This window comes from Pituophis catenifer, unplaced genomic scaffold (genome assembly GCF_029215685.1).
Source record: "Pituophis catenifer annectens isolate HBS135680 unplaced genomic scaffold, rPitCat1.0.hap2 SCAF_1, whole genome shotgun sequence".
Lineage (NCBI taxonomy): Eukaryota > Metazoa > Chordata > Lepidosauria > Squamata > Colubridae > Pituophis > Pituophis catenifer.
This window is the reverse complement of record NW_027256881.1, coordinates 53668660-53695425: the sequence shown is the minus strand read 5'-3', so window position 1 is coordinate 53695425 and position 26766 is coordinate 53668660. Positions and strand designations below refer to the sequence as shown.

The 26766-nt window shown below is 35.5% G+C and overlaps 1 protein-coding gene across 1 annotated transcript in view; it reads right to left on the bottom strand.

Annotated features, from left to right (window-relative positions):
* Nucleotides 1-348: 348 nt before the first annotated feature.
* Nucleotides 349-26766, bottom strand: part of LOC139327650 (calpain-13-like) — a 91724-nt gene continuing 65306 nt past the window's right edge. Inside the window, exons 16-22 of the mRNA XM_070957539.1 lie at nt 24708-24765; nt 21155-21228; nt 17052-17120; nt 16757-16835; nt 12016-12132; nt 2581-2636; nt 349-447 (exon numbers count right to left, since the gene is read on the bottom strand). Of these exons, the coding sequence (XP_070813640.1) occupies nt 349-447; nt 2581-2636; nt 12016-12132; nt 16757-16835; nt 17052-17120; nt 21155-21228; nt 24708-24765 (552 nt within the window). The remainder of the gene's footprint in view (nt 448-2580; nt 2637-12015; nt 12133-16756; nt 16836-17051; nt 17121-21154; nt 21229-24707; nt 24766-26766) is intronic.

Here is a 26766-nt window from a genome sequence, read left to right as displayed (position 1 = left end):
ACCTAAGATTATGCAGTTTTGATAAACAATTAAGTCTCAGGAAATAAAGTGCTAAAACACAATCAAACCAATATAAGATTAGGAATGTAAATTTATTGGTTACCGGTACATTGTGGATGATGGGAGTTTATAAAGTTCAACAAACCTGAATGGCTTTAACTTGGAAGGTTATTCCATGTAACAGAATAACAGAGTTGGAAAGGATCTTGGAGGTCCTTAGTGTGGATTATTTTTAAAAAGTCATCCCAAGACATTCATAAGATAGTAAACATTTTTTTTTCTGCACATTTTTAGCATTATCTTATGTGGCTACCATTCTTTGCATGTTTTTTATTCTTCTGATTATGTCTAGATTGCTTGATGCCTTTGACTGATTCTATTCCATCTCCAATTAAACAGGCCTTCACAATCAACAACTTTCTTTTGAAACTTGGAAAAGTGAGCAGCCTAAAAAAGAAAATGAGAATTAAATCCAAGCTCTTTTTACTTACAGTATTTTATTAAATACATCAATGATCAGAAGTATACAGTACACCGTATTTAAGGATAAAACTCCAGTTTTGTCCTACATGCATCAGCCTAGCCTTGCTATATTTTTAAACAAAGAATTAACAAAGGTTACAATTTCCATACAAGCAAGAAATGTGCAAGTTCTAGGAATATCTGGGCCAAGTCTTACCTGTATTCGAAAGTAGTTTAATTAGATTAGCAATACATTATCATGGTCATCCACTAAGACAAAAGGAGGATAAGAAGAAATAAAAAAAAGAAAACACTAATTAACATTTTCAATAAAAAAAATTGTAAAGTATATGCAGGCAATAAAACAGCAAGAACATGCAATCCTATTTTCATTTTGGAGCTGAGATTTATTTCATGAATATTGGTAGAAATGACTTCCTTCAGATCTGTTAATTGTGAAAACTTTCACATTTTTTCCTGTGTTAGTGCTTTTATGTTCCCTTAAAGGGTATCCTCTTTGTGGGAAAGATTTTCTTCTGCTTTCTTCACTTACTGCATATGTACCTTCTGTTATATATGACTGCAATCCCAAATGCTTGAGGCACGTTTTTCAAATAAGTGATAGAAACAATTACATGTAAAACAATCATCCTAGATTATCACAGGGATTTGGAACATTTATTTGTACTGAAGGCTGAATTGTTCTATTAAAGGTATAGAGCCTCTTTTTTTGGAAAGCAAAAGTGTTGTTCTGAGCCACCAACCTTAAATGTTAGGAACTGAATCTACTGTGTTTCTCCGAAAATAAGACCCTGTCTTATATTTTTTTGAACCCTGAAATAAACACTTGGCCTTATTACCATGCACTCAAAAGCCCAATTGGGCTTATTATCAGGGGATGTCTTATTTTGGGGAAAACAGGGTAAGACTTTCTACATAAAGAACAAGTCATCTATCACTGAATTCCCTGAAAACACTGTGGAAAAATATTGCTGAATCAACATCTAAAATTGGTAACAAAACAGAGAATGGAAAGCAAACCATGTGCTGAAAAGTTTTTTTAGAACACCTTGAGCAGTCTGCAAAATGCTGACAGATGAATAGGTTATTTATTCCATATGTTGAATTGGCTGAACGTGGACATTTTTTTTGGTTTTCATTCTCTCACCTTAATGAATTATCTGGTTCTGTTAGTAGCACCGCATAATTAATATTATTGCTAGAGCATCAGTGTGTGAAAGTATCTAGGAGTATTTTTCCCTGTTGAAATAATTTGGGATATTCCAGTCTAGGCTCTAAATATTAATTATATCAAGGAAACTTCCACAACTTAGGATCTCTGTTTTGTGGACTTCAATTTGCAGAATATTCAGCAAATTCTCCCCAGAGTCATTGGGGATCAGGCAGTATATACATTTCATAAATTTTATAAATAAATAAATGAAAAGAAAAGAATGCTGTGGATTGATGTTATCATATCTATCATTTATCCAGAACCACTTTATAAGCCTTAATATTAAAGCCTTAATATTAAAGTAATAAGAACTGAAGAAGGGAAATTTTTTCTGACTCCCTCATAAAGCCCAGCAATTTCATGATGGCAATAGTGGAATTTTTCTTCTAAACTTCAGTTTTATTACAAATATGGCAGGAGGTGGATGGATTAACTGCCTCACCAGTTTTGAGTCTTCTCTGCAGTTCTTTCAAAGTAAGTGAAAAGTTTAGAAGGTGGTATGTCCCTCACCATATCCAGGATACCCTACTTTCTACGCCTAATGTTATCAGCTTTCCATGGAAGTAACAAGAAACAAAGACATTTTAACAATAGGACTTTTTCCCTGTCATCACAAAAAGATACTATTTCCTACTGCTGTTCTCAACTGGTAATAGGATTACATTCTTATACATATGTCATTTTCCTAATTTAACAAATACCAAAATCCTATAATACACACATACACACACACAAGCACACACACATTTTACTGTGAGTATTAAATTCTGTTTAGCTTTTTCAATTTTTGCTCCTTAGAAAACAGTTTCATTTGAGAAGAAAAGCCATTTATTCTCAAAGATTTTTAAAAAAGACACAAAAGGGGGGGGGGGAGTTCTACTCACCTCATCTTCAGTAAAGCAAATACTTCCCGTATTTTTTGATAAATTGAGGAATGCCTCTGTTTGATAGAAAACAAAATTATTTTGAGGATGCTAAAGAAGACAATGCAGTTTTTATTTACTGTAAATTCAGTCAATATTTGAAAAAATACAAGAACTAAAGATTAAAACCAAGTATGCAAGTATAAAACTTCAAAATTATTTTTTAAATAATAAAAATAGTTGGGAAACTGTAGAGTAATTCCACACAATGTGATCCAGCCCTGGCACATGTTTATTCCAAGTCATGACATGGTCTTCCACTGAAGCCTGTGCTATCTTTGAGGAAACCCCACCCACCCACCCACCCAGCTTCCTCTGAAATTGCATTGGGTCCATTAGTTGCCTGATCAAATAGCCCCCATCTCTCTACAGTAAGGATGGCTGAGAAGAACTCTAGGGCCAAGGGGAATGATCTGTTCATGTCAAGGGGCTAAAGTTAATGTCCTCCAATTCTAAATCATGACACCACTGTGTGATGTGATCTAATATGTGAATTCCCCGTGTGAATTGGGCCTTACATCACTTGACATGTTTGAAGATTGCCATGAGGGCCATGAACTCCTGAGCTACCTCAGATTCCATGCCAAAGAATATTATCTAGCATATTTATACAGAAACCTTTTGAGTTACTAGGTGTAAAACTACCAAATAACCTTAAGTAACTTTTTAACATTAGCTATGGAGTAGCATAAGAAGAAAGGTAATCAATATCTTGGTTATGAGTTCAAGAAAACACCTTTTATTAGGTCTGTGCAAGGAAGCATTTACCTCAGCAAGGGACTTCAGGCTGACATGCCTCAATAAGGCAAAGAGGCAATCGATTTCCTTCAATCAGTTATTTTCTATAGTGTCATAGATAAGATACAAGAACACTAATAAGTACTAATACTAATAGGTTTGAGCACTGAACAATGAACAGACCAGCCTTTTCAAGGACACCAACTTTGTAAATCTCACTTTTCAATCGCTTTCTGAAACTGCCTATTAATCATCTTAAAGCTAGTAGAGACCTTTGGAATGACAAGTTTGAAAAGTCTTCATTGAATAAGTTTATCTTCAACTCTGAACAAAACAAAAATTAATTGTAAGTTTAAGAACTTAAAAAAGTTGAAATAAACATCAAAAGCTAAATAAGCTTTTCCTCTAAGAAAGTTATAAATGGATTAATGGTCCAAATAAATTTGGAATATTGACTATAAGATTTTGGAATGAATTATAAACAAAATAAACAGCTTCTCTTGGGAAATAGATTTAAATTAGACTTAGATTTAGAATAACTTTATTGTCACTTTGAATGTACACTAATCAGCATACATTAAAATGAAATTTCATTGCATACAGTTCTCAAGGGGTCACCACCTCCAAGATACACTACATAAATATGACTAAATAAATAAATACAAAATTATGCATATATCCACATATATTATATGACGCAGAGAAACAACACATTCTAGCTCAGATATATGTTTGGATGTGAGAAAAACAAATCTTGCAAGTTTACTAGAGGAGGGCATAGGGAACAAAGCTGTAACAGAATCTGGTAGTCCTGCTAGAAATAGAAATTTATCTATCCTGGCTATCATAAGTCATAACAAAATTTAGTGATGGCTTGAGAAACAGGATACTAGAGAGTATCAAAGATTCTAAGTCTTTTTTTAAAAGACTGTTTTTAATGTCAGTCAATACTGACAATAATACTTACAAAATGGCACAAAATGTTGTAATACCAGAAATGTTAAAGGAGATTTTTGAAGAATGGAATCAGGACTTAGTAATTATAATATTATCAACACTATCAGTAATGATGTCTGCTTCTATGGATAAACTATGTCTAAAAGATGTTAATGAAGATGTGGAACAAATATTACTTGATCAGACAGAGAAAGTACCAAAAATGGAACTACAAAATCCAAGAAAATGGTTTGAAAAAGGACATTTTACTGGTTATACAAAAGGAAACGGCTGTAATTTTATAAAATTAAAGAGAAATAAACTAAGAGAATAACCTGGAAAGTGTTTTCCTATTGCAACTAATAAAGAGGCTTGTGAAGACATTGAAGAAACCTGTGCCTTGGAATAAAGAAGAATTGAAGAGAAATAAAATTCTGTGATAAAGGACTGATCAAATTAAAAATTAAGACTGTTAAAAGTAAAAGGAAGCAATGTAAAGTTGGTCTATTTGATGAAGGTTAAGATAAGACCTTTTTTAAAAAGTTCTGGCAGTTCTTTATGGACTCTCTGATGACCCCAGAATTGAAAAGTTGATGGATTTGTTTATTGATTAGTGATGGGAAAAGGATTGAAGAGATTTCATGTAACTTTATGGAGGTGGGAGTTTTTGTTTATACTTCTTGTGATGAAGGTTGGAAGTTAATATTTATTGTTTTATTATATTATTATTTTTCTTTTTCGTCTTTCTTCTTTTTTTTTTCATTCTTTCCTCTTTCTTTAAGTATACTTTGTTTTAGTTTTCTTAATCAAAAATCAAATGATGACAATAAATAATGAGTTTAGTTACAATCTGAGATGGAGAACAAGATACTTATACCAAGTATTAGGTTTAAGAATGCAGTTTCTTTGTGTTTGGAATGTTGTCCTTTTCTCTGATGTGTGTAACCTCAGAACCAATCTATATATGCAAAAACAAGACATAATTCTCAACATCAAAGTAATTCCGGAAGCAATGCCGTACTCCAAGGGAAGAGAGAAATCACATGCATAAATGGCTGACTTGGTTGTTTACAGCTTTTAGCATCAATCTGAACATACACTGAACTTTAAAAGGTACATTATATATTTCAATCATATTATGTATATTTTTTTTCTTGGTTCTAATTAAACTGCTCTAAATTGGCTCCAGTTAAGCTGCAGGCTTAGAAAGCGTAGGCAAGAATTCTCAGAACAAAATTGCTGTGGTCTTAATGGTGCTTCTTCCGTTTACTACAAATGATAAAAGAGGAGATTATTTTGATGTAGGTATTATTAGCATGATTATACAAGGAAGAAAAGCCTATTTATTTATTTAATTATCTGTTCTCAATTTAGGTTGCTGGTATACTGCCCCCCCCCCCCCATTAGCTCAATGATCTTTTCCTGAGAAAGCCTCACAGGCAATGTATAATGCACTTTAAACTTTCAGTAAAATAGTAACTGAAAAGAATTAGTAAATGTTAGGTGCTTAGCTTGGAAGTGTGAATATTTTTTCAGTAGTTTTTGAATGATCCCACCCCCCATCCTGGCAATCAAAGGCACTTTCATTTAAATACATATCCTTTCAAGTGACATATCCTTAGCATCCGTGAGATGAAGAAATTAAGGAAATGTCCTGTAATGTACTTTGTTGCCTATGATTTTTTTTTCAAAAGGTTTTTTTCTGAATGATTTTTTTTAGCAGTTGTACCTGGTAAAATCCAGTCTAAAGAAAAAATCAAAGATAGGATAATGAAATAGCACAGATGCAACATCAGCTCTCCTTTTGCCCTGATTTTTCCAGTTCATCAGAACATAAGCAAAACATTTGATGATCAGGACAAAAGCTTATCTGGCTCATCATTCTGTGACCCAGTAGCCAACCAGACAGAAGCTTATAAATTGAATATGTGAATGATCTCTTGTACTTCAACTGCTGGTATTTAAACACTTGCTGCTTATGATTCCATAGCCATCAAACTTAATTCAAGAGATAATAGGAAACACATATGAAAATCATTTAATGTATGTGAGGGACAACTCTCACCCTGGTCATCACTTCTTTACCCTCCTACCATCGGGAAGGAGATATAGAAGTATAGCCAACTGCACAAACAGGCTGAAGAACAGTTTTTATCTGTGGGCTGTCAGACTCCTGAATGAGAAATAACATCATAACTATGTAGTATGATGGACTGCAGGGCTGGCGCAATGTGTAACATGTTCACGCTGGTGCAATAAGACTGGGTGTTTTGTTAATGTGATTTATTGGGTTGGGGATTTTCTGTTTTCACTGTGAGTTGTATTGTGTTGGGGGGGCTGCACTGAGGGAGCTCAACCAATCTCATTGTACATATGTTGTACACTGACAATAAAGGTTTGAATTTATGTATGAGAGCTAATGTGGTATAGTTGATGAGGACTGGGGAGACTCAAGGTGAAGTCCGCCTTCAACATAGATGCTCACAAGTTGAAACAAGATTTGGACCCCACTGAAATCAAAAATTACAGACCAATCTCCCTCCTCAACGTAGATTACAAACTATATACATCCATCATAACACAGAGACTGAAAACCTTTATCAAACATTATATACATCCCGACCAAAATGGCTTCATCCCTGGATGACAAATCCAAAATAACACAAGAACAATTATGGACATCCTTGAATTCTATGAGCAAAGACCGGACAAACAACTAGCCTTAATCTTCCTGGACGCTCAAAAAGCGTTTGGTAACCTTAATTGGACATTTCTCATTGCACAACTGGAAAAGATGAAATTTGGAGAAAGATTTGTAAAGATGATTAAAAGGATATACAGTACCCAAACTGCAAAAATATTAATTAATGGTGAGACAACAGGACAATTTGATATAAAAAGAGGGGTAAGACAAGGATGCCCCCTATCCCCCATATTGCTTATATTAACTTTGGAAATACTATTAGAAGAAATCAGAAAGGATACAGAAATAAAGGGATTAAAAATAAAAAATCAGGAATATAAATTGCAAGCCTTCGCTGATGACATAGTACTTATATTAGAAAAACCACTACAATCGGGATTAAGTCTACTAACTAAAATACAGCAATATGGAGAAGTGGCGGGCTTGAAAATAAACAAACAAAAAACTAAAATTTTAACAAAGAATCTCACCAAACACCAAAAAAAAGAGTTGGAAAATATGCTAGGAATGCAAACAACAAAAAAGGTCAAATACCTAGAGGTATGGCTTACCAACAAAATATCGATGCTGAAGGAAGATAATTATACTAAACTGGCTAAACAAGTAGAAAAAGACTTGGAAAAGTGGACAAAACTCCAGTTATCTTTTTAAGGTAAAATTGCCACTATCAAAATGAATATTCTACCAAAAGTGCTGTACCTATTCAGGGTGATTCCAGTAAACCCGGGCAGAACATACTTTAAAGATTTGGACAGGATGATACTAAAATACATATGGCAGAAAAAAAATCAAATTAAAGCATTTACAGGATAAACGAGATAGAGGAGGAATGGGACTTCCCAATTGGCAGATTTATTACAAAACGTCAGTATTAACATGGATAAAGGATTGGATTGAATTGAAAAATAGACGAACATTAACATTGGAAGGTTTCGACTTGACAAAGGGATGGCATGCATACTTATGGGAAGACAAACCCACAAAACAAGAACAATTCCGTAGACACATTGTGAGAAATACCCTGATCAAAACCTGGAATGAAATCAGAAAGATTCACTATGATAAGATACCACGTTGAATCTCTACAATGGAAGCACAAATCTACCCAAATACAATGGACCCAAATAAAATGATCTTGGGCTGGTCATTTTCACTCAGCCCAGCCTACCTCTTGAAACTGGAGGAGAGGGGCTTACATTTACCACCTTGATAATTTGGAGGACAAACCTACCAAACAAACACTGCTAGCAAGTGTCATTTCATATGGCTAAATACAGATTAAGAATCTACACAATATTGCAGAGTACAGATCAAAACTCCAAGAGAACACCTTAATATCTGTTGGGACCATGTAAGTACAAATTTGAAAGGTAGCAAACATTTAGGAGGTAGTTTTAGACAAAAATAAAAGTTGGTACTTTTACTACACAATCTGTTTTAAAGGAAATCAAAATGTTACAAAGATGTATTTCATTACTCTTTATTTGAAAAGAACACTATAATTATTGTGCCAAAAATATTCTGCATATTTTTTACTGTTGATCATTAAAACTTAAGTGGAAAAAAGTTACTTTCTTCTTTTTCTCCCATGGGTAAAAAGATTAACTTTAGTGAAATTCCTATGAGAGGAGTGTGGTGTTCTTGCATTTATTTAGTGGCAATGTACACAGCGTGTGTCTGTGTGTCCATCTGCATGCACATGTGCATGCTCAGTTTACATTTGTCTCTCCAGCTCTTTCCCATGCTTCAACTGGGAATCCATCTTGAGTGACTAATTCCCATACTGGTTTGTGTATATTAGTCAATGTAGGCTTCTGAATGATGGAAAAAAATATTGCAAAATAAATATCATCATCACTATTACTTTGCAACAGTAAATAAGCCATGGGCTTCAATAAAAAGCTTTGATAGTACAGTGATTTAGTGCATCCTGTTATTAACACAGCTGCCTGCAATTTCTGCTGGTTCGAATCTCTCCAAGGCTCAAGGTTGACTCAGTCTTCCATCCTTTCTAAGGTAGGTGAAATGAGGACCCAGTTTGTGGGGGCAATAAGCTGACTTTGTATAAAATATACAAAAGAATGAAGGCTATTGCTTAACGCATTGTAAGCCGCCCTGAGTCTCCGGAGAAGGGCGGCATATAAATCAAATTAAAAAAAAAAAAACTTCTAAAACAACTGTAAAATACTTCAAAATGAAGGAGAAAAACTGAAGCTTCTTTCACAAAACACTATTAAATTCTAGGCTATTAGAATATGGATTGTGGAATTATATTGTCTCATATACTTGTTATTCTATGAAGGTTGGTTGAATGGTGGTACCTATACCTCTATAACTTTAGTTTAAATAGGAATATTTAATTTGAGTCAGTCAGATATCCACAATGATTTTCCTTCAGTTTTGGAAAAGATGGAAAACACATTCTAAGATTGTATTATAGATGGGCTGCTATGATGATTTGCATTTTTGGGGTGACTTTTCAGATATGAGGTATGGACTTACCTTGGAGCAATGTTTCCTTCTTGAGTTTTGAGCTCTGCTTAATCACTTATTCAAAGTTTTGAATGTTACAAGGTGGCACTCTGAATTCACAGTGTGCCACTTTCAAGGAAATTCACGCGAATAACACCATCTGCATCCCCATAAACTGTAACTATAGGTTTTCTTGCTGAAACCTGGATTTTGTTTTGCGGGTTTTTTGATATATTTTTTTAAATGAAGCACGGTAACCATATTTCATGGACTAATGCTTTATTTCTAGATTATAATGTTTTGTCAGTTCCCTCACCTTCATTTTTATAGTATGAGAGTGACTGCCAATTCAACTCTTGAAGCTTTCATTTGTTCCATCAGTATGTGAAGAGCTCATTTTGCACATAAAATCCAATGCTGAAGAACATCAATAATGTAACTCATATTTTCCTGTGAAATGCCAAACTTGACAGCAATTTCTTCACTGATGGTCCTAAATCAGTTCATCAACTTTTCTCATGTAAAACTTATCAGTTGCTGTCACAAGCTGTCCACTTCATTCTCAGCAATATAAAGCATCTCTTTTTAATTCATGTTTACATTTTTTTGGCCCAGCAGTTCCCAGTACTCATACCAACATGGTTATGACCATAAACAACTAATCATACTTCAACAGTAAGTCAGTCAGTCACAGCATATTGCTTAAAATGGACTGACTTCATGCTTTTATTTCATAAACAATAAATGTCTGTGGAGATTCTCATCACCCAGGTAATAGTTGTCTTAAAGGTGCTTTTTCAAAAGGCAACTGTCTTCTTCTTCCTCAAGGAAAAAAGAAAACAGTCCAGTTGCCTTTTGAAAAAGCCCCTTTGAGTTCACAAATAGTAGCAACACAAACTTTATTTTATTTATTTATCATATTTAGAAACCACCCATCTCCCTCACACAGAGACCCTGGACAATGTACAGATAAAATGTTAAAAACATATAAAATGTTAAAAACATAAAAACTGGATATAAAAATTTAAAATATGGTAGGAATAGTTAAAAAGGGACATTAACTGATTATATTGAACTTTCACAGTGGTGAAATGTAAAATTTGTTACTACTGGTTCTGTGGGTGTGGCTTGGTGGTGGTTGGGTAATGTGACTGGGTGGGCATGGCCAACTTTTTTTTTTATTTTTAAATGCATTTTTTCTACAACTTCTTCGGCCAAAGAGGTTGTAAAAAAATGTTTTTAAAAGCCTTTGACGATTCCAGCTGAGCCGCATGATCATCAGAGGCTTTTTTTTTCTTTTTACTTTTAAAAGCATTTTTTCAGCCAAAGAGGTTGTAGAAAAAATGCTTTTAAAAGTAAAAAAACCAGCCTCTGCTGATCGCGCGGCTCAGCTGGGTATAGGGGAGGGCGCAGGGATTTTTGCTACCGGTTCTCCGAACCATCCGCTGCCATTGCTACCAGATCGGGCAATCCGGTCCGAACCAGGAGCATTTCACCCCTGATCTTTCACCTAAATAAACATCATGATAATACTGTTCAAATTCAGTTTGGTAAGGAGACCAACTTTCTAAAGATATATTTTCTCACAATTGTAACTTTCTACCAACTGCAGTGAAAGAACATATGTTTAAAAGACATCTAAGATCCTAGCACATAAGTATTGCCATCTGTTGGCAAATTATATAATTGGAGACATTACATTTCATTCAACCCTCTTATTTGCATTCTGTTTTCAGGTTCCTTCAAGTGAATCCAAGAAAAATGCACTTTCCGATCCTGAAAATATTACAGATAGTTCTCGCTTAACAGCACTAATTGGGACTGGAATTTTCATATTGAAGCAAAGAGGTCATTGGGAAAAATGTCACATGACTGCACCGCTTAGCAACAACACTTCCAGTAGTCCTGGTTGTGGTTGTTAGGCAAGGATTTGCACATCTCCTGGTGTGATAGAATATGTAGATGACCTTGGGGAATTAGGGAAAGAGATGCTGTCTAGAAAACAATGGGATAAAAGATCCCCCAGTGGCTTAATATGTCAGACAAAGAAACTTAAGAATGACCTGCTCTAATGGATCAAGCAGTTGAAAGCAGAGGTGGAAAGTCTGTACTTTCAGACATGCAAGATTCTCTTAATGTAGCCTCATAATAAAGTAGAATTAATTAATTTAATAATATCTGGTTTATCAGGGATGGCTGACACCTGTTTTGCAGGAACTGTTGGATCTATCTTGCTACCTCTTCCTAAACTGGGCCTGGAAGCTCCCTTTGGCAGATGATATCTACACAATTCTTCTGTACTCATCACTTCAACTCCCCCCCCATCTAACCTATCATCTCTGCCCTTCATATAGGATATCTATGCCTTTTAAATAGTTTGGAATGGAAAAGGTATTATTTCTAGCAGCTCACAGGATAGATAGAGAGTGAACAATCAGAAAATAGATTCCCATTCAAGATGAAATCTTTTACACATGCTTTGTTGCAGGACCACTTTATTTTGCTGCTGCTTGGTGCATCAAATACCTGCTGAGTGTACCACTTACTTGCCATTGTCTCAAGACGAAACATACAGCACACAAAATCAGGAAAGTTTATTCTCTGGGTTGAGTCTCCATAGCGTAAAACCAGGAGCTGGAGGACTTTGTCACTGACATACGTGCCTACAAGCAACCATAGAAGAAAACCATATGTTCTCAAACTGACACAGCATAACAGTGCTCAGCAGCTGTAAGGATCTGCTACTCCTATCATTTCATGCAGAGCAACTTATTACATCAACACTGTTTGAAACAGCTAACAAATTGGAAATAAATCTGTATGTGTGATTGGGAAGTGCACCAAATTACAACATAAACTACTGATGTTGGATGATTTCAGTGAAGTTACTCCTATGTCCGTGGGTATTTAAAATCCCAAGTTAAAATTCACTAATGAAAGCAATTTTGATTTTTGTGCAAACTAGGAATCTGTAGATCTTCATGCATACGCACCAGTGGGTTCCACTTACCTTTACTATCGGTTTACAGTGGGAGTGCGTGCATTTCTGTGCATGTGCAGAAGCTTCTGCATATGTGCAGACCACTCATGATGACATCATGGCAGTTGGGTGGAGCCTCCCACCAGTTTTACTGCCGGTTCTATAGAACCGGACAGAACCGGGAGCAACCCACCACTGATACACATGTAGGGCTGCATTAGTTCAGATTAGGATAACACTTTTTTAAAAAAAAATATGCTACTTCCAAGAAGCCCCAGAATGGAAGAATGGAATAAAACTATCAGCAGCCTACCTCCTTAAAGCAAGCCAAGGGTTTAAAAAAATTAAAACAAACTGAAAGAGACAGTCTTCTTTAAAAATACATTTTTAAATACATTTTTAAAAAATAAACACACGCAACTCCATTCTTGGTGAATTTTGGTGTGCTGATGTTCCTAAATTCCTCTGAGGAGAAAAACCTAAATCTGGCCCAAGAGGAATGTATGGTGGATTTATTTACATCCCAAGGGTAATTGTCATGCTTGAAATCAAAATAATATTAAAAACTAGACTCAGGTTGAAACTTGACCTTTACCTTACCCTGTGGATAACTAAACATAATTCCAAAAAATAAAACCATAGGGTTTTAGAAAGTGTAGAAGCAGGGATGGGAGATGCTTCAGTGAATAGATTTCTCTTCCCTTGCAGCTACTCAGGTTTCATGACAAAAAGACAAAAGGAGCAACTCCAATTGTAATGGATGGATTTTTTATCTTGAACAATTGGAAGAGCCGAGGTGGCGCAGTGGTTAGAGTGCAATACTGCAGCTACTTCAGCTGACTGCGAGTTCAGCAGATCAGCGGATCAAATCTCACCTGCTCAAGGTTTACTCAGCCTTCCATCCTTCCGAAGTGGGTAAAATGAGGACCCAGATTGTTAGAGGGCAATATGCTATTTAGTATACTATCTTTGGTGTAAGCCGCCCAGAGTCTTCGGAGAGTGGGCGACATAGAAATATGACTAATAATAATAATAATAATAATAATAATAATAATAATAATAATAATTATTATTATTCATCCATGAACTCTTTTACTTCTACAGAAATGAAACAAATGTTTTTAAGGTGCAATGAACTCCTCCATTATTTTTTTCCTTTTCTTCGAGAAATAATTAAGTGATCTCTTGAAGAACAGAGATTCTTAAGTTTTAAAAACAATCTTATCTTAAAGGGTTCTTTCCCATCTAAGTCCCAAAGCAGGGAGTAATACTACTAAGTTTAGTTCTAAATGAGTTTGTTTAAATCACCTCACTGCAATATTACTGTTCTAGTACAGTAATAGATTTTAACACCAGTGAAACAAGGTATAGTGAAAGCTAAAGATGTGATACAGGACAAGTCCAGTTATGTAAGTAACCTGAATTTTTGGGTTACTAGTAAAATTTCAGGCAACCAAGAGGATACTAATAAAGGATAATATTTGGTGCTCAGGGTTGACATGAGGGGTTCTTGGTGCTCTCGGAGCTTGCTTGTTTTCTTCCAGATGTTCATTACCCAAACTAGGTAACATCATCAGTGCTACTAAGGAGTGCAGTTTGCTGTCAGTTTATATTCTGGTGGCTTGTCCTGGGGGTCATTTAGAGATTCTTTGATTGGGCTGTTTGCTGTTGGCTTCTTTGGCAGTTTCTTGACTGGGGTATTGTTTATTTGATTGTTGGTCTGATGTTAACCTTGGAGTTAGTCTATGCTGATCTGGTGCTGATTGCTGGTGGAGAGGTGCTTGGATTTTTGTTCCTTTTTGGGCTGGGTGTTAGTCACTTCTGCATAATTTATAGATGTTGTTAATGTTTATGTGTCTATTGATGGCTGATTTGTCAGAGTGCCAGGCTTCTAGAAATTCCCTGGCATTTTTGGACTTGGCTTGGTCTAGGATGATCACATTTTCCCAGTTGAAACTATGGTTAAATCTGTCTATATATGTTGTGAAATTAAAGAATTTTCATCATGTCTTCTGACTGCTAGTTGGTGTTTATGGATGCATTCTGCCAATCTTCTGCCTTTTTGTCCTACATAGTGGTTGTTGCAGTCCTTACATTGTATTTTGTAGATGACTTGGGTCTTTTGGTCTGCTTAGGATGTTTTGAAGGCCTTTAGTTGGCTTGTGTGCTATGCTGATTCCATATGGTTGTAAAAGTCTGTTGGTGGTTTCTAAGATATTATTGATATATGGCACTATAATTCTTTTTAGGGTTTGTGTTGGTTGTGCTGTATTGGGTTGCATGAGTTTTTGATAAAGTTGCAAAGATACCCATTTTGTTGGAATATGTTGTATAGATGTTCTATTTCCTTTTTCTGCTGTTCTGAGTTACTGTAGTGTGTTTGGACTCATCACTGCAAAGAGGATTTCTGAGGACTCTTTGCAAGATTAATGGGCTCTCATGTTCCACAATTTCCTTTGCATAAAATATGAATACCAATAATGTACGTAATGTGGCCATTGAATGTAGAAATAAAAGATTTGATTTGACGATACTTAGAATAACAATTCATCAAAATCGTTAGGATCCCCTGTTAATACTGTATTAAATTCCAATGATTTCAATGGATCCATTTTATGAATGAATATGCGTAGATCTAGTAACTAAAAACCTTGTGGCAAAGCACATCCTAATATTCAGTTTGGAAATTCTGTGTGCTCTGATATAGAAGAGATTTCATATTATTCAGTACCCTCACATAGGAGAGGTGACAATGAAAGACAATTGTGCTGCTCAGGTCACTTCCTGTTGTTCTTGTTGCTTTGTATTTCAAGCTTTCCCATTGCAAGCTTGGGAGGGTATGAATTCTAGGGTTTGTCTAAATACTTCCTGCATTTGGGAGTGGGAAAGTGGGGAGTGAGGATAAGTTTAAGATCCTTTAGCTTTGTAGATAACGCCCCATGTATCTTTTTCCAATCTTTCTTTGTTTCTATTCAGGACCCATCTTATATATAACAGAATAACAGAGTTGGAAGGAGCCTTGGAGGTCTTCTAGTCCAACCCCCCGATCATGCAGGAAACCCTGTACCATTTCAGACAAATGGCACATATATCATAATCCTAAGCAACCACAAAAAAAACAACAACATAAAATTATAAAAATCACTAATAAAACTGCCGATGTCCCAAAACCAAACACTTCTTCATACTTCACCCTATTCCAACATTTCCCAAAGTCAAAGTTTCCACAACAGGAAGACCTGACCATAGAATCTAGTAGGGGAATCAGATGTTGGCTTCCCTTTGTAGAAAATCTGATGTATTCTGGAACTTGGAACTATAATTCTGCTTCTTTTTATAAGAAAGCAGTAGGGGTGTGGGTGTGTGGGGTGTTTGACATGTAATCCACAATCAAAGCCAAACAAGTATTATTTTTAAATAGTTTACTCAGATAGATAGCCCTGAGGTATAGTATTAACCAGATTGATGGATTCTTTTCTAAGAAGCCAAGAATAGTTGTTAAATGGAGAACAGGAAAAGAATTTTATTTGGGGTTATACTTTCCGCCGTTTCAGAAAAAGAAGCAGACTTTTCTATATACATATTAGTATTTTTTCAGGCAAATAGAAACTTTTCTTCAGTTCATTAACTATACTGTTTGCTGCTTGCCTTTAAGAACTGCACAGCATGGAGTTTACCATTCAGGACTATATTGTATTGTCTTGATTATTACAATTCCCTCCTTTTATCTCTATTGATGCAGTACATTAGTGATAAAAATCATAGTACTCTTAGAGAGCTAACAATTTCCTCCTCCCTTCTTCCTTGTCACCGTTCTCCTCCTCCTTCTCTCTCTGGCATTTGCTTACCTCTTCCTTTTTACTTCGTCACATGGGAAATCAATACTGTAACTTGCACTGCCATCTAGACTTGTAAATGTTCATCTTAAAAGTACATTAGTGGATAGTAGCATCTTCTGTACAATATGATGGATTCCATATATAAGTACATCCACCAAACAATTCAGTTACAACTCAGAAACTGAGGAAGTGAACATGAAACTGCAAAGAGAAAGGTGTTGTTTTTTTTTGAAATTCCTTCATTATTCAGCAGATGGCAGTGTTAAGACAAAGAATTTTGAAGTTGCATTCCATGGGAATGAGTGAAAATGAGAGTAAAATTGAAATCAATGAGTTTCCATTTTTTTAAAAAAAATCTGGAACAGAGGAAAAAGCTACCCTGTTGATTTCTACTTTATTTTTTAAAATGTATCATACTTCAAGATAACTTTGAATATATTTTCAAGGAACATCAGCTTATCAACTTACCTGTTTCTTGCACAATTCTTCGCAAACTTGAAACAGTTAGGAATCCAGAATTATTTTCATCCTCTCTTCCAAATATATCCTGAAAAATATTTATATTTAAGATAATATATTAAAACAGGAAAAAAAATTATTTGTAAGTACTGTGGAAGATCACACTTGTCTAATGATACAAAGGCTGGGAACTGAAATATACTTAGTTTAATAATGTAATATTATTAACAGTTTAACAAATAATAGGACAAAAAGATAGTCATGGCAACAGTTAAGAAACTAAGTGAATAAATTGCATACATACCTCATATTTCTTGAATGCTCTCCACAGTCTTTTAAATTCTTGGAGTGAAAGTTTTCCATTAGCATTTATCTGTATTTGTAGTCAAGTTTTAAATAAGGTGTGATATAAATGAAGCCATACAGTAGATATAAATGAGGAATAGATATAAACTTAGGAAACACTGCAGCTTACCTTGGAGAAGTATCAGAATCTGCATTTTTGCCTTATTGACTACTATGTTGTGACACAATTCTTTCTAAACTGAGAATAATTGAAAATAACTACAGGTTTTAATGCCTCTCTAACCAAAACAAAGTAAAACACCTCAAAGCTAATGCATCTCCAGGTACAGAGCAAACTTGATGAGAATCTACCTGAGATATTTTGTTTCCATCCAGCAGGTAATGCTTCTCTAAATAGGAGATGGATCAGACTGCTTAAGAGACGTACTGTACATATGCCTTATGCAAAATACCATGTGCCTCAAACAGCAGATCTGAATGTGTGGTAGCTCATATATTTGATCTGTTGAGCTCCCTCTCAGAATGCCTCTGGCTTTCCTTGCTGGCCAGAGATTACTGCCCATCTATCTGTCTGCTGGATTTGCAACAGCAGGAAAAAGCCTACACAATTCCCTAATCCACAGTACAGAGTAAGGGATTTGGTACAGTGTCTCCAGAGACTCCTATTTTTTTCTTGTTCTAACAGCAAATACTGTTTGAAGTATTTTTAAATTTGATGGAAAGAGAGAGACAGACAGACAGAGAAAAACAGAGAGAGGCGATTCAGAAGGAAATAAAAGAGAGAAACAAATAGAAAAGTCCATTACTCAACCATTGAGAACAACACATTAGGTAATAATGAAGTGCACCACCAAATTTTGGAGCCAATGCTTGAGCATCTCTTTACTTTCCAGCATGTGACTGAGGCAATTAATGATGGTCTGATCATAGAAGCCTTCTAAATTTGCCTTCCAACCTAGGCTTTTACATAATTGTTTAAAATTTTATACTAAAGGTTAATTCTCATTGTCAGAACTCTAGATAAACATTTCAAGGCTACAACTGTCTGTCTGTCAGGATGAAACAATTTTGACTGCATCCATTCTATCCTTTTTAACCTTCAGTTTGAAGGTACTTGATTTTTTTTTTTATTCCAAGTTTAGAAAATGCAGCAGAAGATTAAACAATTATCAGATTGTTAGAATAGCCATCCCAAGTCACTAGGAGTTGGGTGGCAGACACATTTAATAAATTATTAATATTATGGTTGGTTTCATAGTCAGCCAGATGTTTAGACTAGATTGAGCCATTCCCAAGGACCTGGGATGGGCAGATGTTATTAAAGATATCATCACATCACAGTTCCAAGTAAAGATGCATTTTGCAATTGAGTGATGGTGATCTCATCAAAGCCGATGGTATTCAGGTGGTACTCCAGATGTTTTGGGGCTGCATTTAAGGTGTCTGTTACATTAGTACTATCTTTGCTTTCTTTTGCCACAGCTGTTCTACTTATATTTGCAGATCATTGTATTTTGTGATTTTCTCTAATTCTTTCCTTATATTATGCTGTGTCTAGGCATTACAGCTTCACTATCCAGACTTTTTTGTGACAATTGTTAAGTCTGGAATGTTACATGGCAGGTACCTGTCTGTATTTTAAAATCTCAGAGTACTTTAGCTTCTTCATTTTCTATTATTTTAATTTGTGGTCCCACCATTTCTTTCTAGCAGGCAAATGGTACTTCTTGCAGGCATTCTAATACACTATTGTTGCTACTTAGTCATGCCAATGTTTGTAGTTATCCCCTGTGCCTCTTTCCTCAACTTTCCTGCTCTTAACCATTACCAGATCTTCTGTTATCTGCTTTGCCTGCTAATTTTTTATGCACTGATCATATAATGCTTTGCCTTGCCATGTCTCTTGCCATTTTTATTTGGTCTTTCTTGTCGCCCAGTTTGATTTCTTCAGTATTCGGTAAGGATATCTGATGTACTAGCTTCAGGGCATCTTCTTCATTATCCTTCAGATACTTTTCCAATGCCCTTTTATCTTCTTCTGATGTACTTGCAACTTTCCACACCCACCTATGCTACTTGGTAAGAAGAGTCTGTCAATATCACTGCATGGATGAAAGGTATGATCATCGTTATTATTTTTCTATCTTTTGGAAATCATGGCATTGATAAGATCCCAGACCAATGGAAGAAGGGAAATGATGCTTCATTTCCCTTCATTTCACTTATTCAGAAAAGACTGATCCAGGGAACTAGTAATAATATTAAGGTTTTTAAAAAGATTCTTAATAATGAGATTTCTTTATAAATATCTTGAAAACAATCTAGTTGTTTAGTTCTGCCAGACTAAGCTTATCTATTTTTTTAAAACAAATCTGGCACTTTCATTGCAGGAATGCTATAAATGTACTATATCTTTATTTCAGAAAGGCATCACAAAGTACTTCATGTCATTCTGATTAGCAAGCGCATTATGTTTGGCTTGATGATAATGGGGTAGATGCAGAATTAGTTCAAATAGGAAGTGCTCATCAATGGTTCTTCATCAAACTAGAATGAGGTATCAAGTGAAGTGCCACAAGGGTCAATACAGGTTCCTATCCTCTTCAACATCACTTTGATTAAAAACTGGAGGGAATGCTTACCACTTTTGTAGACAACACACATTTGGATGAGATAGCTAATATGATAGAAAATGGAAACCTACTTCAAAACAGACTCTCTAAATTAACAGAACAGGCTAAAAATAACAGAATGAAAGTTAACAGAAATGTGTTCTTCCCTTGGGAAAAAGAAATCAAACATACAAGTATAGAATGGAGGATATCTCGTTTACTAATAGTACTTGTGAAAAAATGACAGAAAATGTAGTTGGCTACAAACCATGTATCTGGCACTGGGATGATATAGTTCCAAAGGAGTTTAAATGCAGATTTAAAATATAGCCACAGAAGTATAGCTGTTGTTTTTTCTGTGATTTCCTGCATTCCTCTATTGGTCATACTCTGTTTTTCACATTGTATCCAATCTAGCTCACTAAGTATTAAGAAGCATTCAGATAAATTGGAACAATGATCACAAAACTACAAATTGAGTTCTATGAAGAGAAGACTGAAGACATCTGATTGAGGCAAGGATAGAAATTTTCTGAACAGACAGACAGACCTGGAAATTGGATAACACACAAGATTCCCAAGATCTATTTTATACCAACCCAGGAGAAAACAAGAATATGTGGCAGAGGAAAACAGTTTCAAGTTGAAAATTAGGAAATTATCAGATAAAACTATTTTTTAAATGGTGAGAGAATCTTTCCTTGACTGACTGTCTATGGAGATTCTCAGTTATCCAGGTCATGGTTGTCCCAAAGGTGCTTTTTCAAGAGGCTACTGGACTTTCTTGCTTTTTCTTTGAAGACGTTTTGCTTCTCACCCAAGAAGCTTCTTCAGCTCTGACCATCTCCCCACCATCCAGTGTGAACACCCTGACCCTTTGGAGTTTCCCTTGACTGCATGTTCAAGCAGAGGCCATCTGTTACAGGAACTTTAAGTTAGATTCTTTTGTGGAGCAGGATGTTGGGCTGGGTGGCATACATTGTCCTTCTATGAGACAGAATCACAGAAATGTTGTAAGGACAATTAGTTTGATTAAATGTCAAAGTGTCATTAGTGAATTTGGATCCCCATTTAGACTGATGTTTTTATTAATATATAATCAATCCATCTGTGGTTAGTCCCTAATGGAAGCTTTCTTATAGGGTAGAAGATGAAATATTTCCCCCAATAATTTATTAGCACAAATACAATCTGGTTTTGTTGTTGTTGTTTATTTTGGATTTTTGGAGAAGGGGACTGGGGCTTTCTGAAGCTGAAAAAAAGTGACATTCGGGAGGATTATTATGAACATCTTCTCCTTCCATGTTAAAATCTCTGGCAGAGAGAAAAGTCCAAAGATGAAGATTATAGCAATTCATAGCATTTCTTCATAAATACTTGGCAGATCTTATGGTAAGTAGTTATTGCAATGGGAAACTCAGCACAGCTATAACTCAAAGCAAGGAAGGGGAAGCATAAGGAAAGTTTATTGCATTTGTTGAAAAGATACATCCATCAGAGCTAAAAGGCTTTTGCATGAATCAAAGCTGAATCCATCTCCAGTTCCCAGGCCAGCCATTAGATCTATAAGCAGAGAAATAAAAAAGCAACATACATCAAGAATGAGGGGTTAGAAGCCACACCACACTGAAATGGCTTACCTTGAAACCAGGAAAATTGAAGTCCAGCGTGATTGTTGCTCACAGCATTTTGTGAAACACATGAGCATCTGGGAAAGAGCTGGATCATGCCTTGTGTATCACAGAGAGATCGACAAAGAGTATGATTTTAATACATATAAAACAGCTTTCCTGACAGCAGGAATAGATTGGGGTAGGGAGAGAAAGGGCACAATAGTCATATTCTATCTTTGGTATGATACAAAAGGTGGATGAGATCATAACAGAACAGAATGGTGCAAGCTCTAAAATAACAAGATATAAAGGTCCAGACATGGATTCATAAGTGTTTCACAGCCTTCCATATAGCACAATTTTCCCCTACTTTTACCAGCCTTACCCAACATTTTAAAGCTGAAACCAAAGACAAACTGAAGACATTTCTCTCTTAGCCTCTCAAATATTTTGTAAACAGACAAGACAATGAAAATGCAATTTAAAAAGATAAAACAGAACAATTGCAAAACATTTTTTTAAAAAAATTTGAACTTAATGTAAAGGTCATCCATAAGTCAGACATAATATCATTTGGGACATTTTTCACTTGTCAGCTTCACTTTTCTACCCCTAAATCTAAATATTATAGAGAAAGAGGCAATACTTTTAAGTAGTTTGCCACCAAAGTTCAACAGCCTGATTTGTCCACCCCAAGGATAAAACACCCAGACAGAAAGTGAGCAACGTGGTATATGCAGTACAATGCAGTGAGCCATATGCAGATCTGTACATTGGGGAAATGAAACAGCCACTTCATAAACACATGGCACAACATAGAAAAACAAACACCTCAGGACTAGATTCAGCAGTCCATCTCCATTTAAAAGACACAGGCCATTCTTTTGAAGACAACAAATTCCATATTTTGGACAGAGAGGACTGCTGGTTTGAAAGAGGGGTCAAAGAGGCCATCTATGTCAAAATTGAACAGCCCTCTCTCAACAGAGGGGGAGGGATACAACATCATCTATCTCCCCTCTACAACACAATCCTTTCAACAGTTCCAAGAAGGCTCCACACCAATTTGCACCACTCAGGTGACCTTGATGACACAGAAAAATCTCCAGGTGACCTTAATGATCTACTACAAGAATGCAAATGACCAGCTGTCTACAAAGAGTATAAACCCTTCCACTCCCCATCATCCAGTCAGAGCTGAAGAAGCTTCTTGGATGAGAAGCGAAATGTCTTCAAAGAAAATTCAGAAAGTCCAGTTGCCTCTTGAGAAGAAAAAAAAAAGCAACTTTGGGACAACCATGACTTGGATGGCTGAGAATCTCCATAGACAAGACAGAAAAGGAAAGGTTTATGTATGAAAACACTCTGTCTAGTAAAAATCTCTATCATCTATCTATCTATCTATCTATCTATCTATCTATCTATCTATCTATCTATCTATCTCTATCCATTTCTATGACAGTCTGAAATACTGTTTGTTTAATACTGAATACATTTCTAGCCCATTTTTCAGGATTAAAAAGATTATGACTCAATAATGTAAAATTCACAAATATCTGCCTGTCTATGTATACATTTCTATATCAAAATATGACAGCATGAAATACCAATTTTTATAGTAATGTTGTGGGCATGTTTGTTTAATATTGAATACATTTCTGGCCCATTTTTTCAGGGTTAAAAAGATTATGACTCAATAATGTAAAATTCACAATCAAATCTAAAGTCAATATTCACTGTGTAAATCTTAATTAGTGAGATAGAAAGAATTGGAAAGTAGCATCTGGTAACCCCTTGAGTTAAAATGCAGAATACTAAATACTTCCTATTGTTATTTTTGTTATTCTATTCGTTCTACAGGATCTTTAAGATATGCACAGAAAAAAGAATAATACACATTTCAATAAAACAATCTGACATAAAACAAGCAAGACAATAAAAAGGATTAAAAATAAACATAGAAATATATAAGTGTTATAGCAACATTCTTTTGCAAGGGACTCTGGACCCGGAATAATTGTTAACCAGCAAAATCCTGGATGAGCCAGTGCATTAGGATTGCTAGACAATTTTGGGGCCAGCTAAATTTAGATCAGAGCAAATCAATCTTTCAGATCTTCTAGAAGTCCAGGGACTTCCAAAGATCTATGTCACTGCAGAAATATCTTCATTTCCAATTAGGGTTGTGCAGACCTTTCAAGAGGCATTTTCTTGTGGTGAAGGTTCAAGTGGAGATCTTCTTTGAAGTGCTTATGTGATATGTCACAATGCCCCAGTTCTTACTTGCAGAACAGTTGCTGAAGTTTGATTCGCTTTTTAAAAGTGCTTTCTGAACATTAACAGAGGCTACTTTGATCAAAGCCAAGCAACAGATTAGCTCTGCTTTGATGCCTTATTTGCTGATGTACCTGTATGAGGCAAAGCACCTCATTCAGGTGAACCAGTTACAATAAATATATACAATATATATAGCCAAAAGTAGGGATATTATAATTAGGCCTCCAAAGGAGGTTTTTTTTCTTTTCTTTTCACCTGCACCATATACTGGAAGTAAGGGAATCTGGAAAGGATTGATGGGAGGAATGTGGGAAACTGGAAAGTTTTAGTGCTAATCAATAAAGCCTTATTATGACCACACTTGGAATATTGCATTGAGTTTTGGTGACCATATTATAAAAAAGATGTAGAGACTCTGGAAAGAGTGAAGAAAAGAGCAACAAAGATGATTAGGGAGCTGGAGGCTAAAGCATATGAAGAAAGGTTGCAGCAATTGCATTTGTCTAATCTAGTGAAAAGAAGAACTAGGGGTGACATGATAGCAGTGTTCCAATATCTAAAGGGCTTGCCACAAAGAAGATGGTGGTCAACCTATTTTCCAAAGCACCAGAAGGCAAGACAAGAAGCAATGGGTGGAAACTAACCAAGGAGAGAAGCAACCTAGAACTAAGGAGAAATTTCCTAACAGTGAGAACAATTAACCAGTGGAACAACTTGCCTCCAGAAGTTGTGAATGCTCCAACACTAGAAGTTTTTAAGAAGAGATTGGACAACCATTTGTCTGAAATGGTATAGGGTCTTTTGCTTGAGCAGGGGGGTTGGACTAGAAGACCTCCAAAGTCCCTTCTAACTCTGTTATTCTGACTTTTGAGTTCTAATGATCAGAAATTCCTTTTGCTAAGCAAATTGGAGCCCCAATCCTACTGAGACACAGACACTGTTTAACAGGAGCTCAATTATTGTCACTTTGCCGATGGTTTGCAGTCTTTGTCCCCACAGTAGTGAGTAAACAGAGTTAATGTGGCCCAATGTACCAATTATGCCTCTTACTGAAGAAACAGCAACTGAATACAACCAAATGCAAAAGAAAAGTAAGGGGACAGAATCAGATGTAGATAACAGTTAAAACTGGACATAAACTATGAACTTTACCTTTTAGGAGAACATCATTCAGAATCCTTTGTAACTGTGTGGCATCTAAGTAGGAGTTCTAATGTAGAACAAACATACAAACAAAAAATGCTTATGAACATCATGGTTCCTTGGAAACCTGTCTTGTTACTATATCCACTTAATTGAAGGACTTATGGTCTAAGGTCACTGTCCATTCCAGGCAGAACATCCCAGGTTCAATCTTAGATAGCAGTTGAAGCATAGGAATCCTTTTATCTTATTTCTCACAGTAGTTCTTAATTTTACATCTATGGAAATAATTTTTATTTATTTGGGATAATTTGCAGCCTTTCCCACTAGCTCATTTTCTTTTGCCCCTCTTTCTAGCCCACCCCCTTTTTTTCGAGGCTTCATTTCTCCTTTGGTGGTTTATTTTTGCAGGGTTCCAGATAGTCCATTTTAAAAATGCAAGAAAGAATTGCACCTGACAGATGTCAGAGGAAGATACAAAATCTAGTTTTCATTATTTATTTATGTGCTAATTTGAAGATATTGTTTCTTCTCTAAATTCCCTTGATTCATTTATTATTGGGAAATACAAATACACATTCCGAGAGACAGAGATGTTTTCTTTATCATGTTGTATAGGCAAATAATCAGTTAATTTTTGTAACAAATGTTTAAGAAATGGGTTTCTCATAATATTCAGTTGCCTTAAAAATTACCAAACATAGGAAAAGCAGTAATTTATATGCTGACTGCTTGAATGAGCTTCCTATTTCTACATAAAGAAGATAGTAAAATGAAACAAATAAAGATGAAACACAGAGAGAAAAACAGAAGAGTGTTTCTCTCCACAGTGTTTCATAGATGAGTGTTTCATTCCACAGTGATTTAGATCAGGGCAACTTGAAGCCTGGCAGATTTCAATTCCCAGCTGGCTGGGGAATTCTGGGAGTTGAAGTCCTCCAGGCTTAAAATTGCCAAGGTTGGAGACCCCTGATTTAGATAGTAACCACCATTTCTTTCATTAAGCCATAATCAAGGTAAAGGTACTAGTGGCTTGGGGGATTCAAAGAATCACAGAAATTTACAAATAAAAATTTCAAACAAAAACAAAGAATTATGTTCAATTTACAAGCTCAGTAGGAATGGAAAGCAAAATAGAAAACTAAAATAGAATGTATAGAACCTTGTCTAATCTCTTAGGAGATTGTGTGTGTGTGTCTATGAATTTTTATATTTTCTGTACCCAAAGCTATATATAAATATAAAAATTCAGTGGCCATACATACATACATACATACATGTATACGTATACATATACATATACATATACATGTTTTTCTTTCTTTTTCGTAGGTTTTATGTATATTTCTCTTTAGCCAGATTCTACCTACGTAAACCAAGATATTATGTAGCCCTAGTTCAGTGAAATCACAATGCTCCCAATGGGCAGCAAAGGGTCTACTGGCTTCCAGAAGAAAAAAAGCCCAGAAACTAGTGAATTGTGATTTCACTGAACTAGGGCTGCATAATATCTTGGTTTACGTAGGTAGAACCTGGCTAAAGAGAAACATATACATATACATATACATATACATATACATATACATATACATATACATATACATATACATATACATATACATATACATATACATATACATATACATGGCTTTGGGTACAGATAATATAAAAACTCTGTGGCTACATATGGAGCCACCAAGTTTTTATATTATCTGTGCCCAAAGCCATTTCTAGTCTTCCATTCTTTTCCAAGCTAAGTTCTGAGCTTCTGAGTGATTATTAGAAAAGAAAGGGGGATGATTTGTTTTGGCATGTTCAAAGAGTTTTAATAGGAGCCCCAGAAGATGCATAGAAGCTAGGGGTATCTGTCTTCCAACAAGGACTTGCTTGGCTCAGGAGACTACTATCATTTTCCTTCCTTGCCCTGACTGCTCCTGGAGACAAACGGTGTGCACCTTTCACAGTCAGCACTGCTGTTTTCACCTTTTATGTGCCGATACAACCATTAGCTGTGAGAAGTCTATTGTACAGAGGCTTTTGGCAGCAATTTTTCTCTCGACTAAGTCAA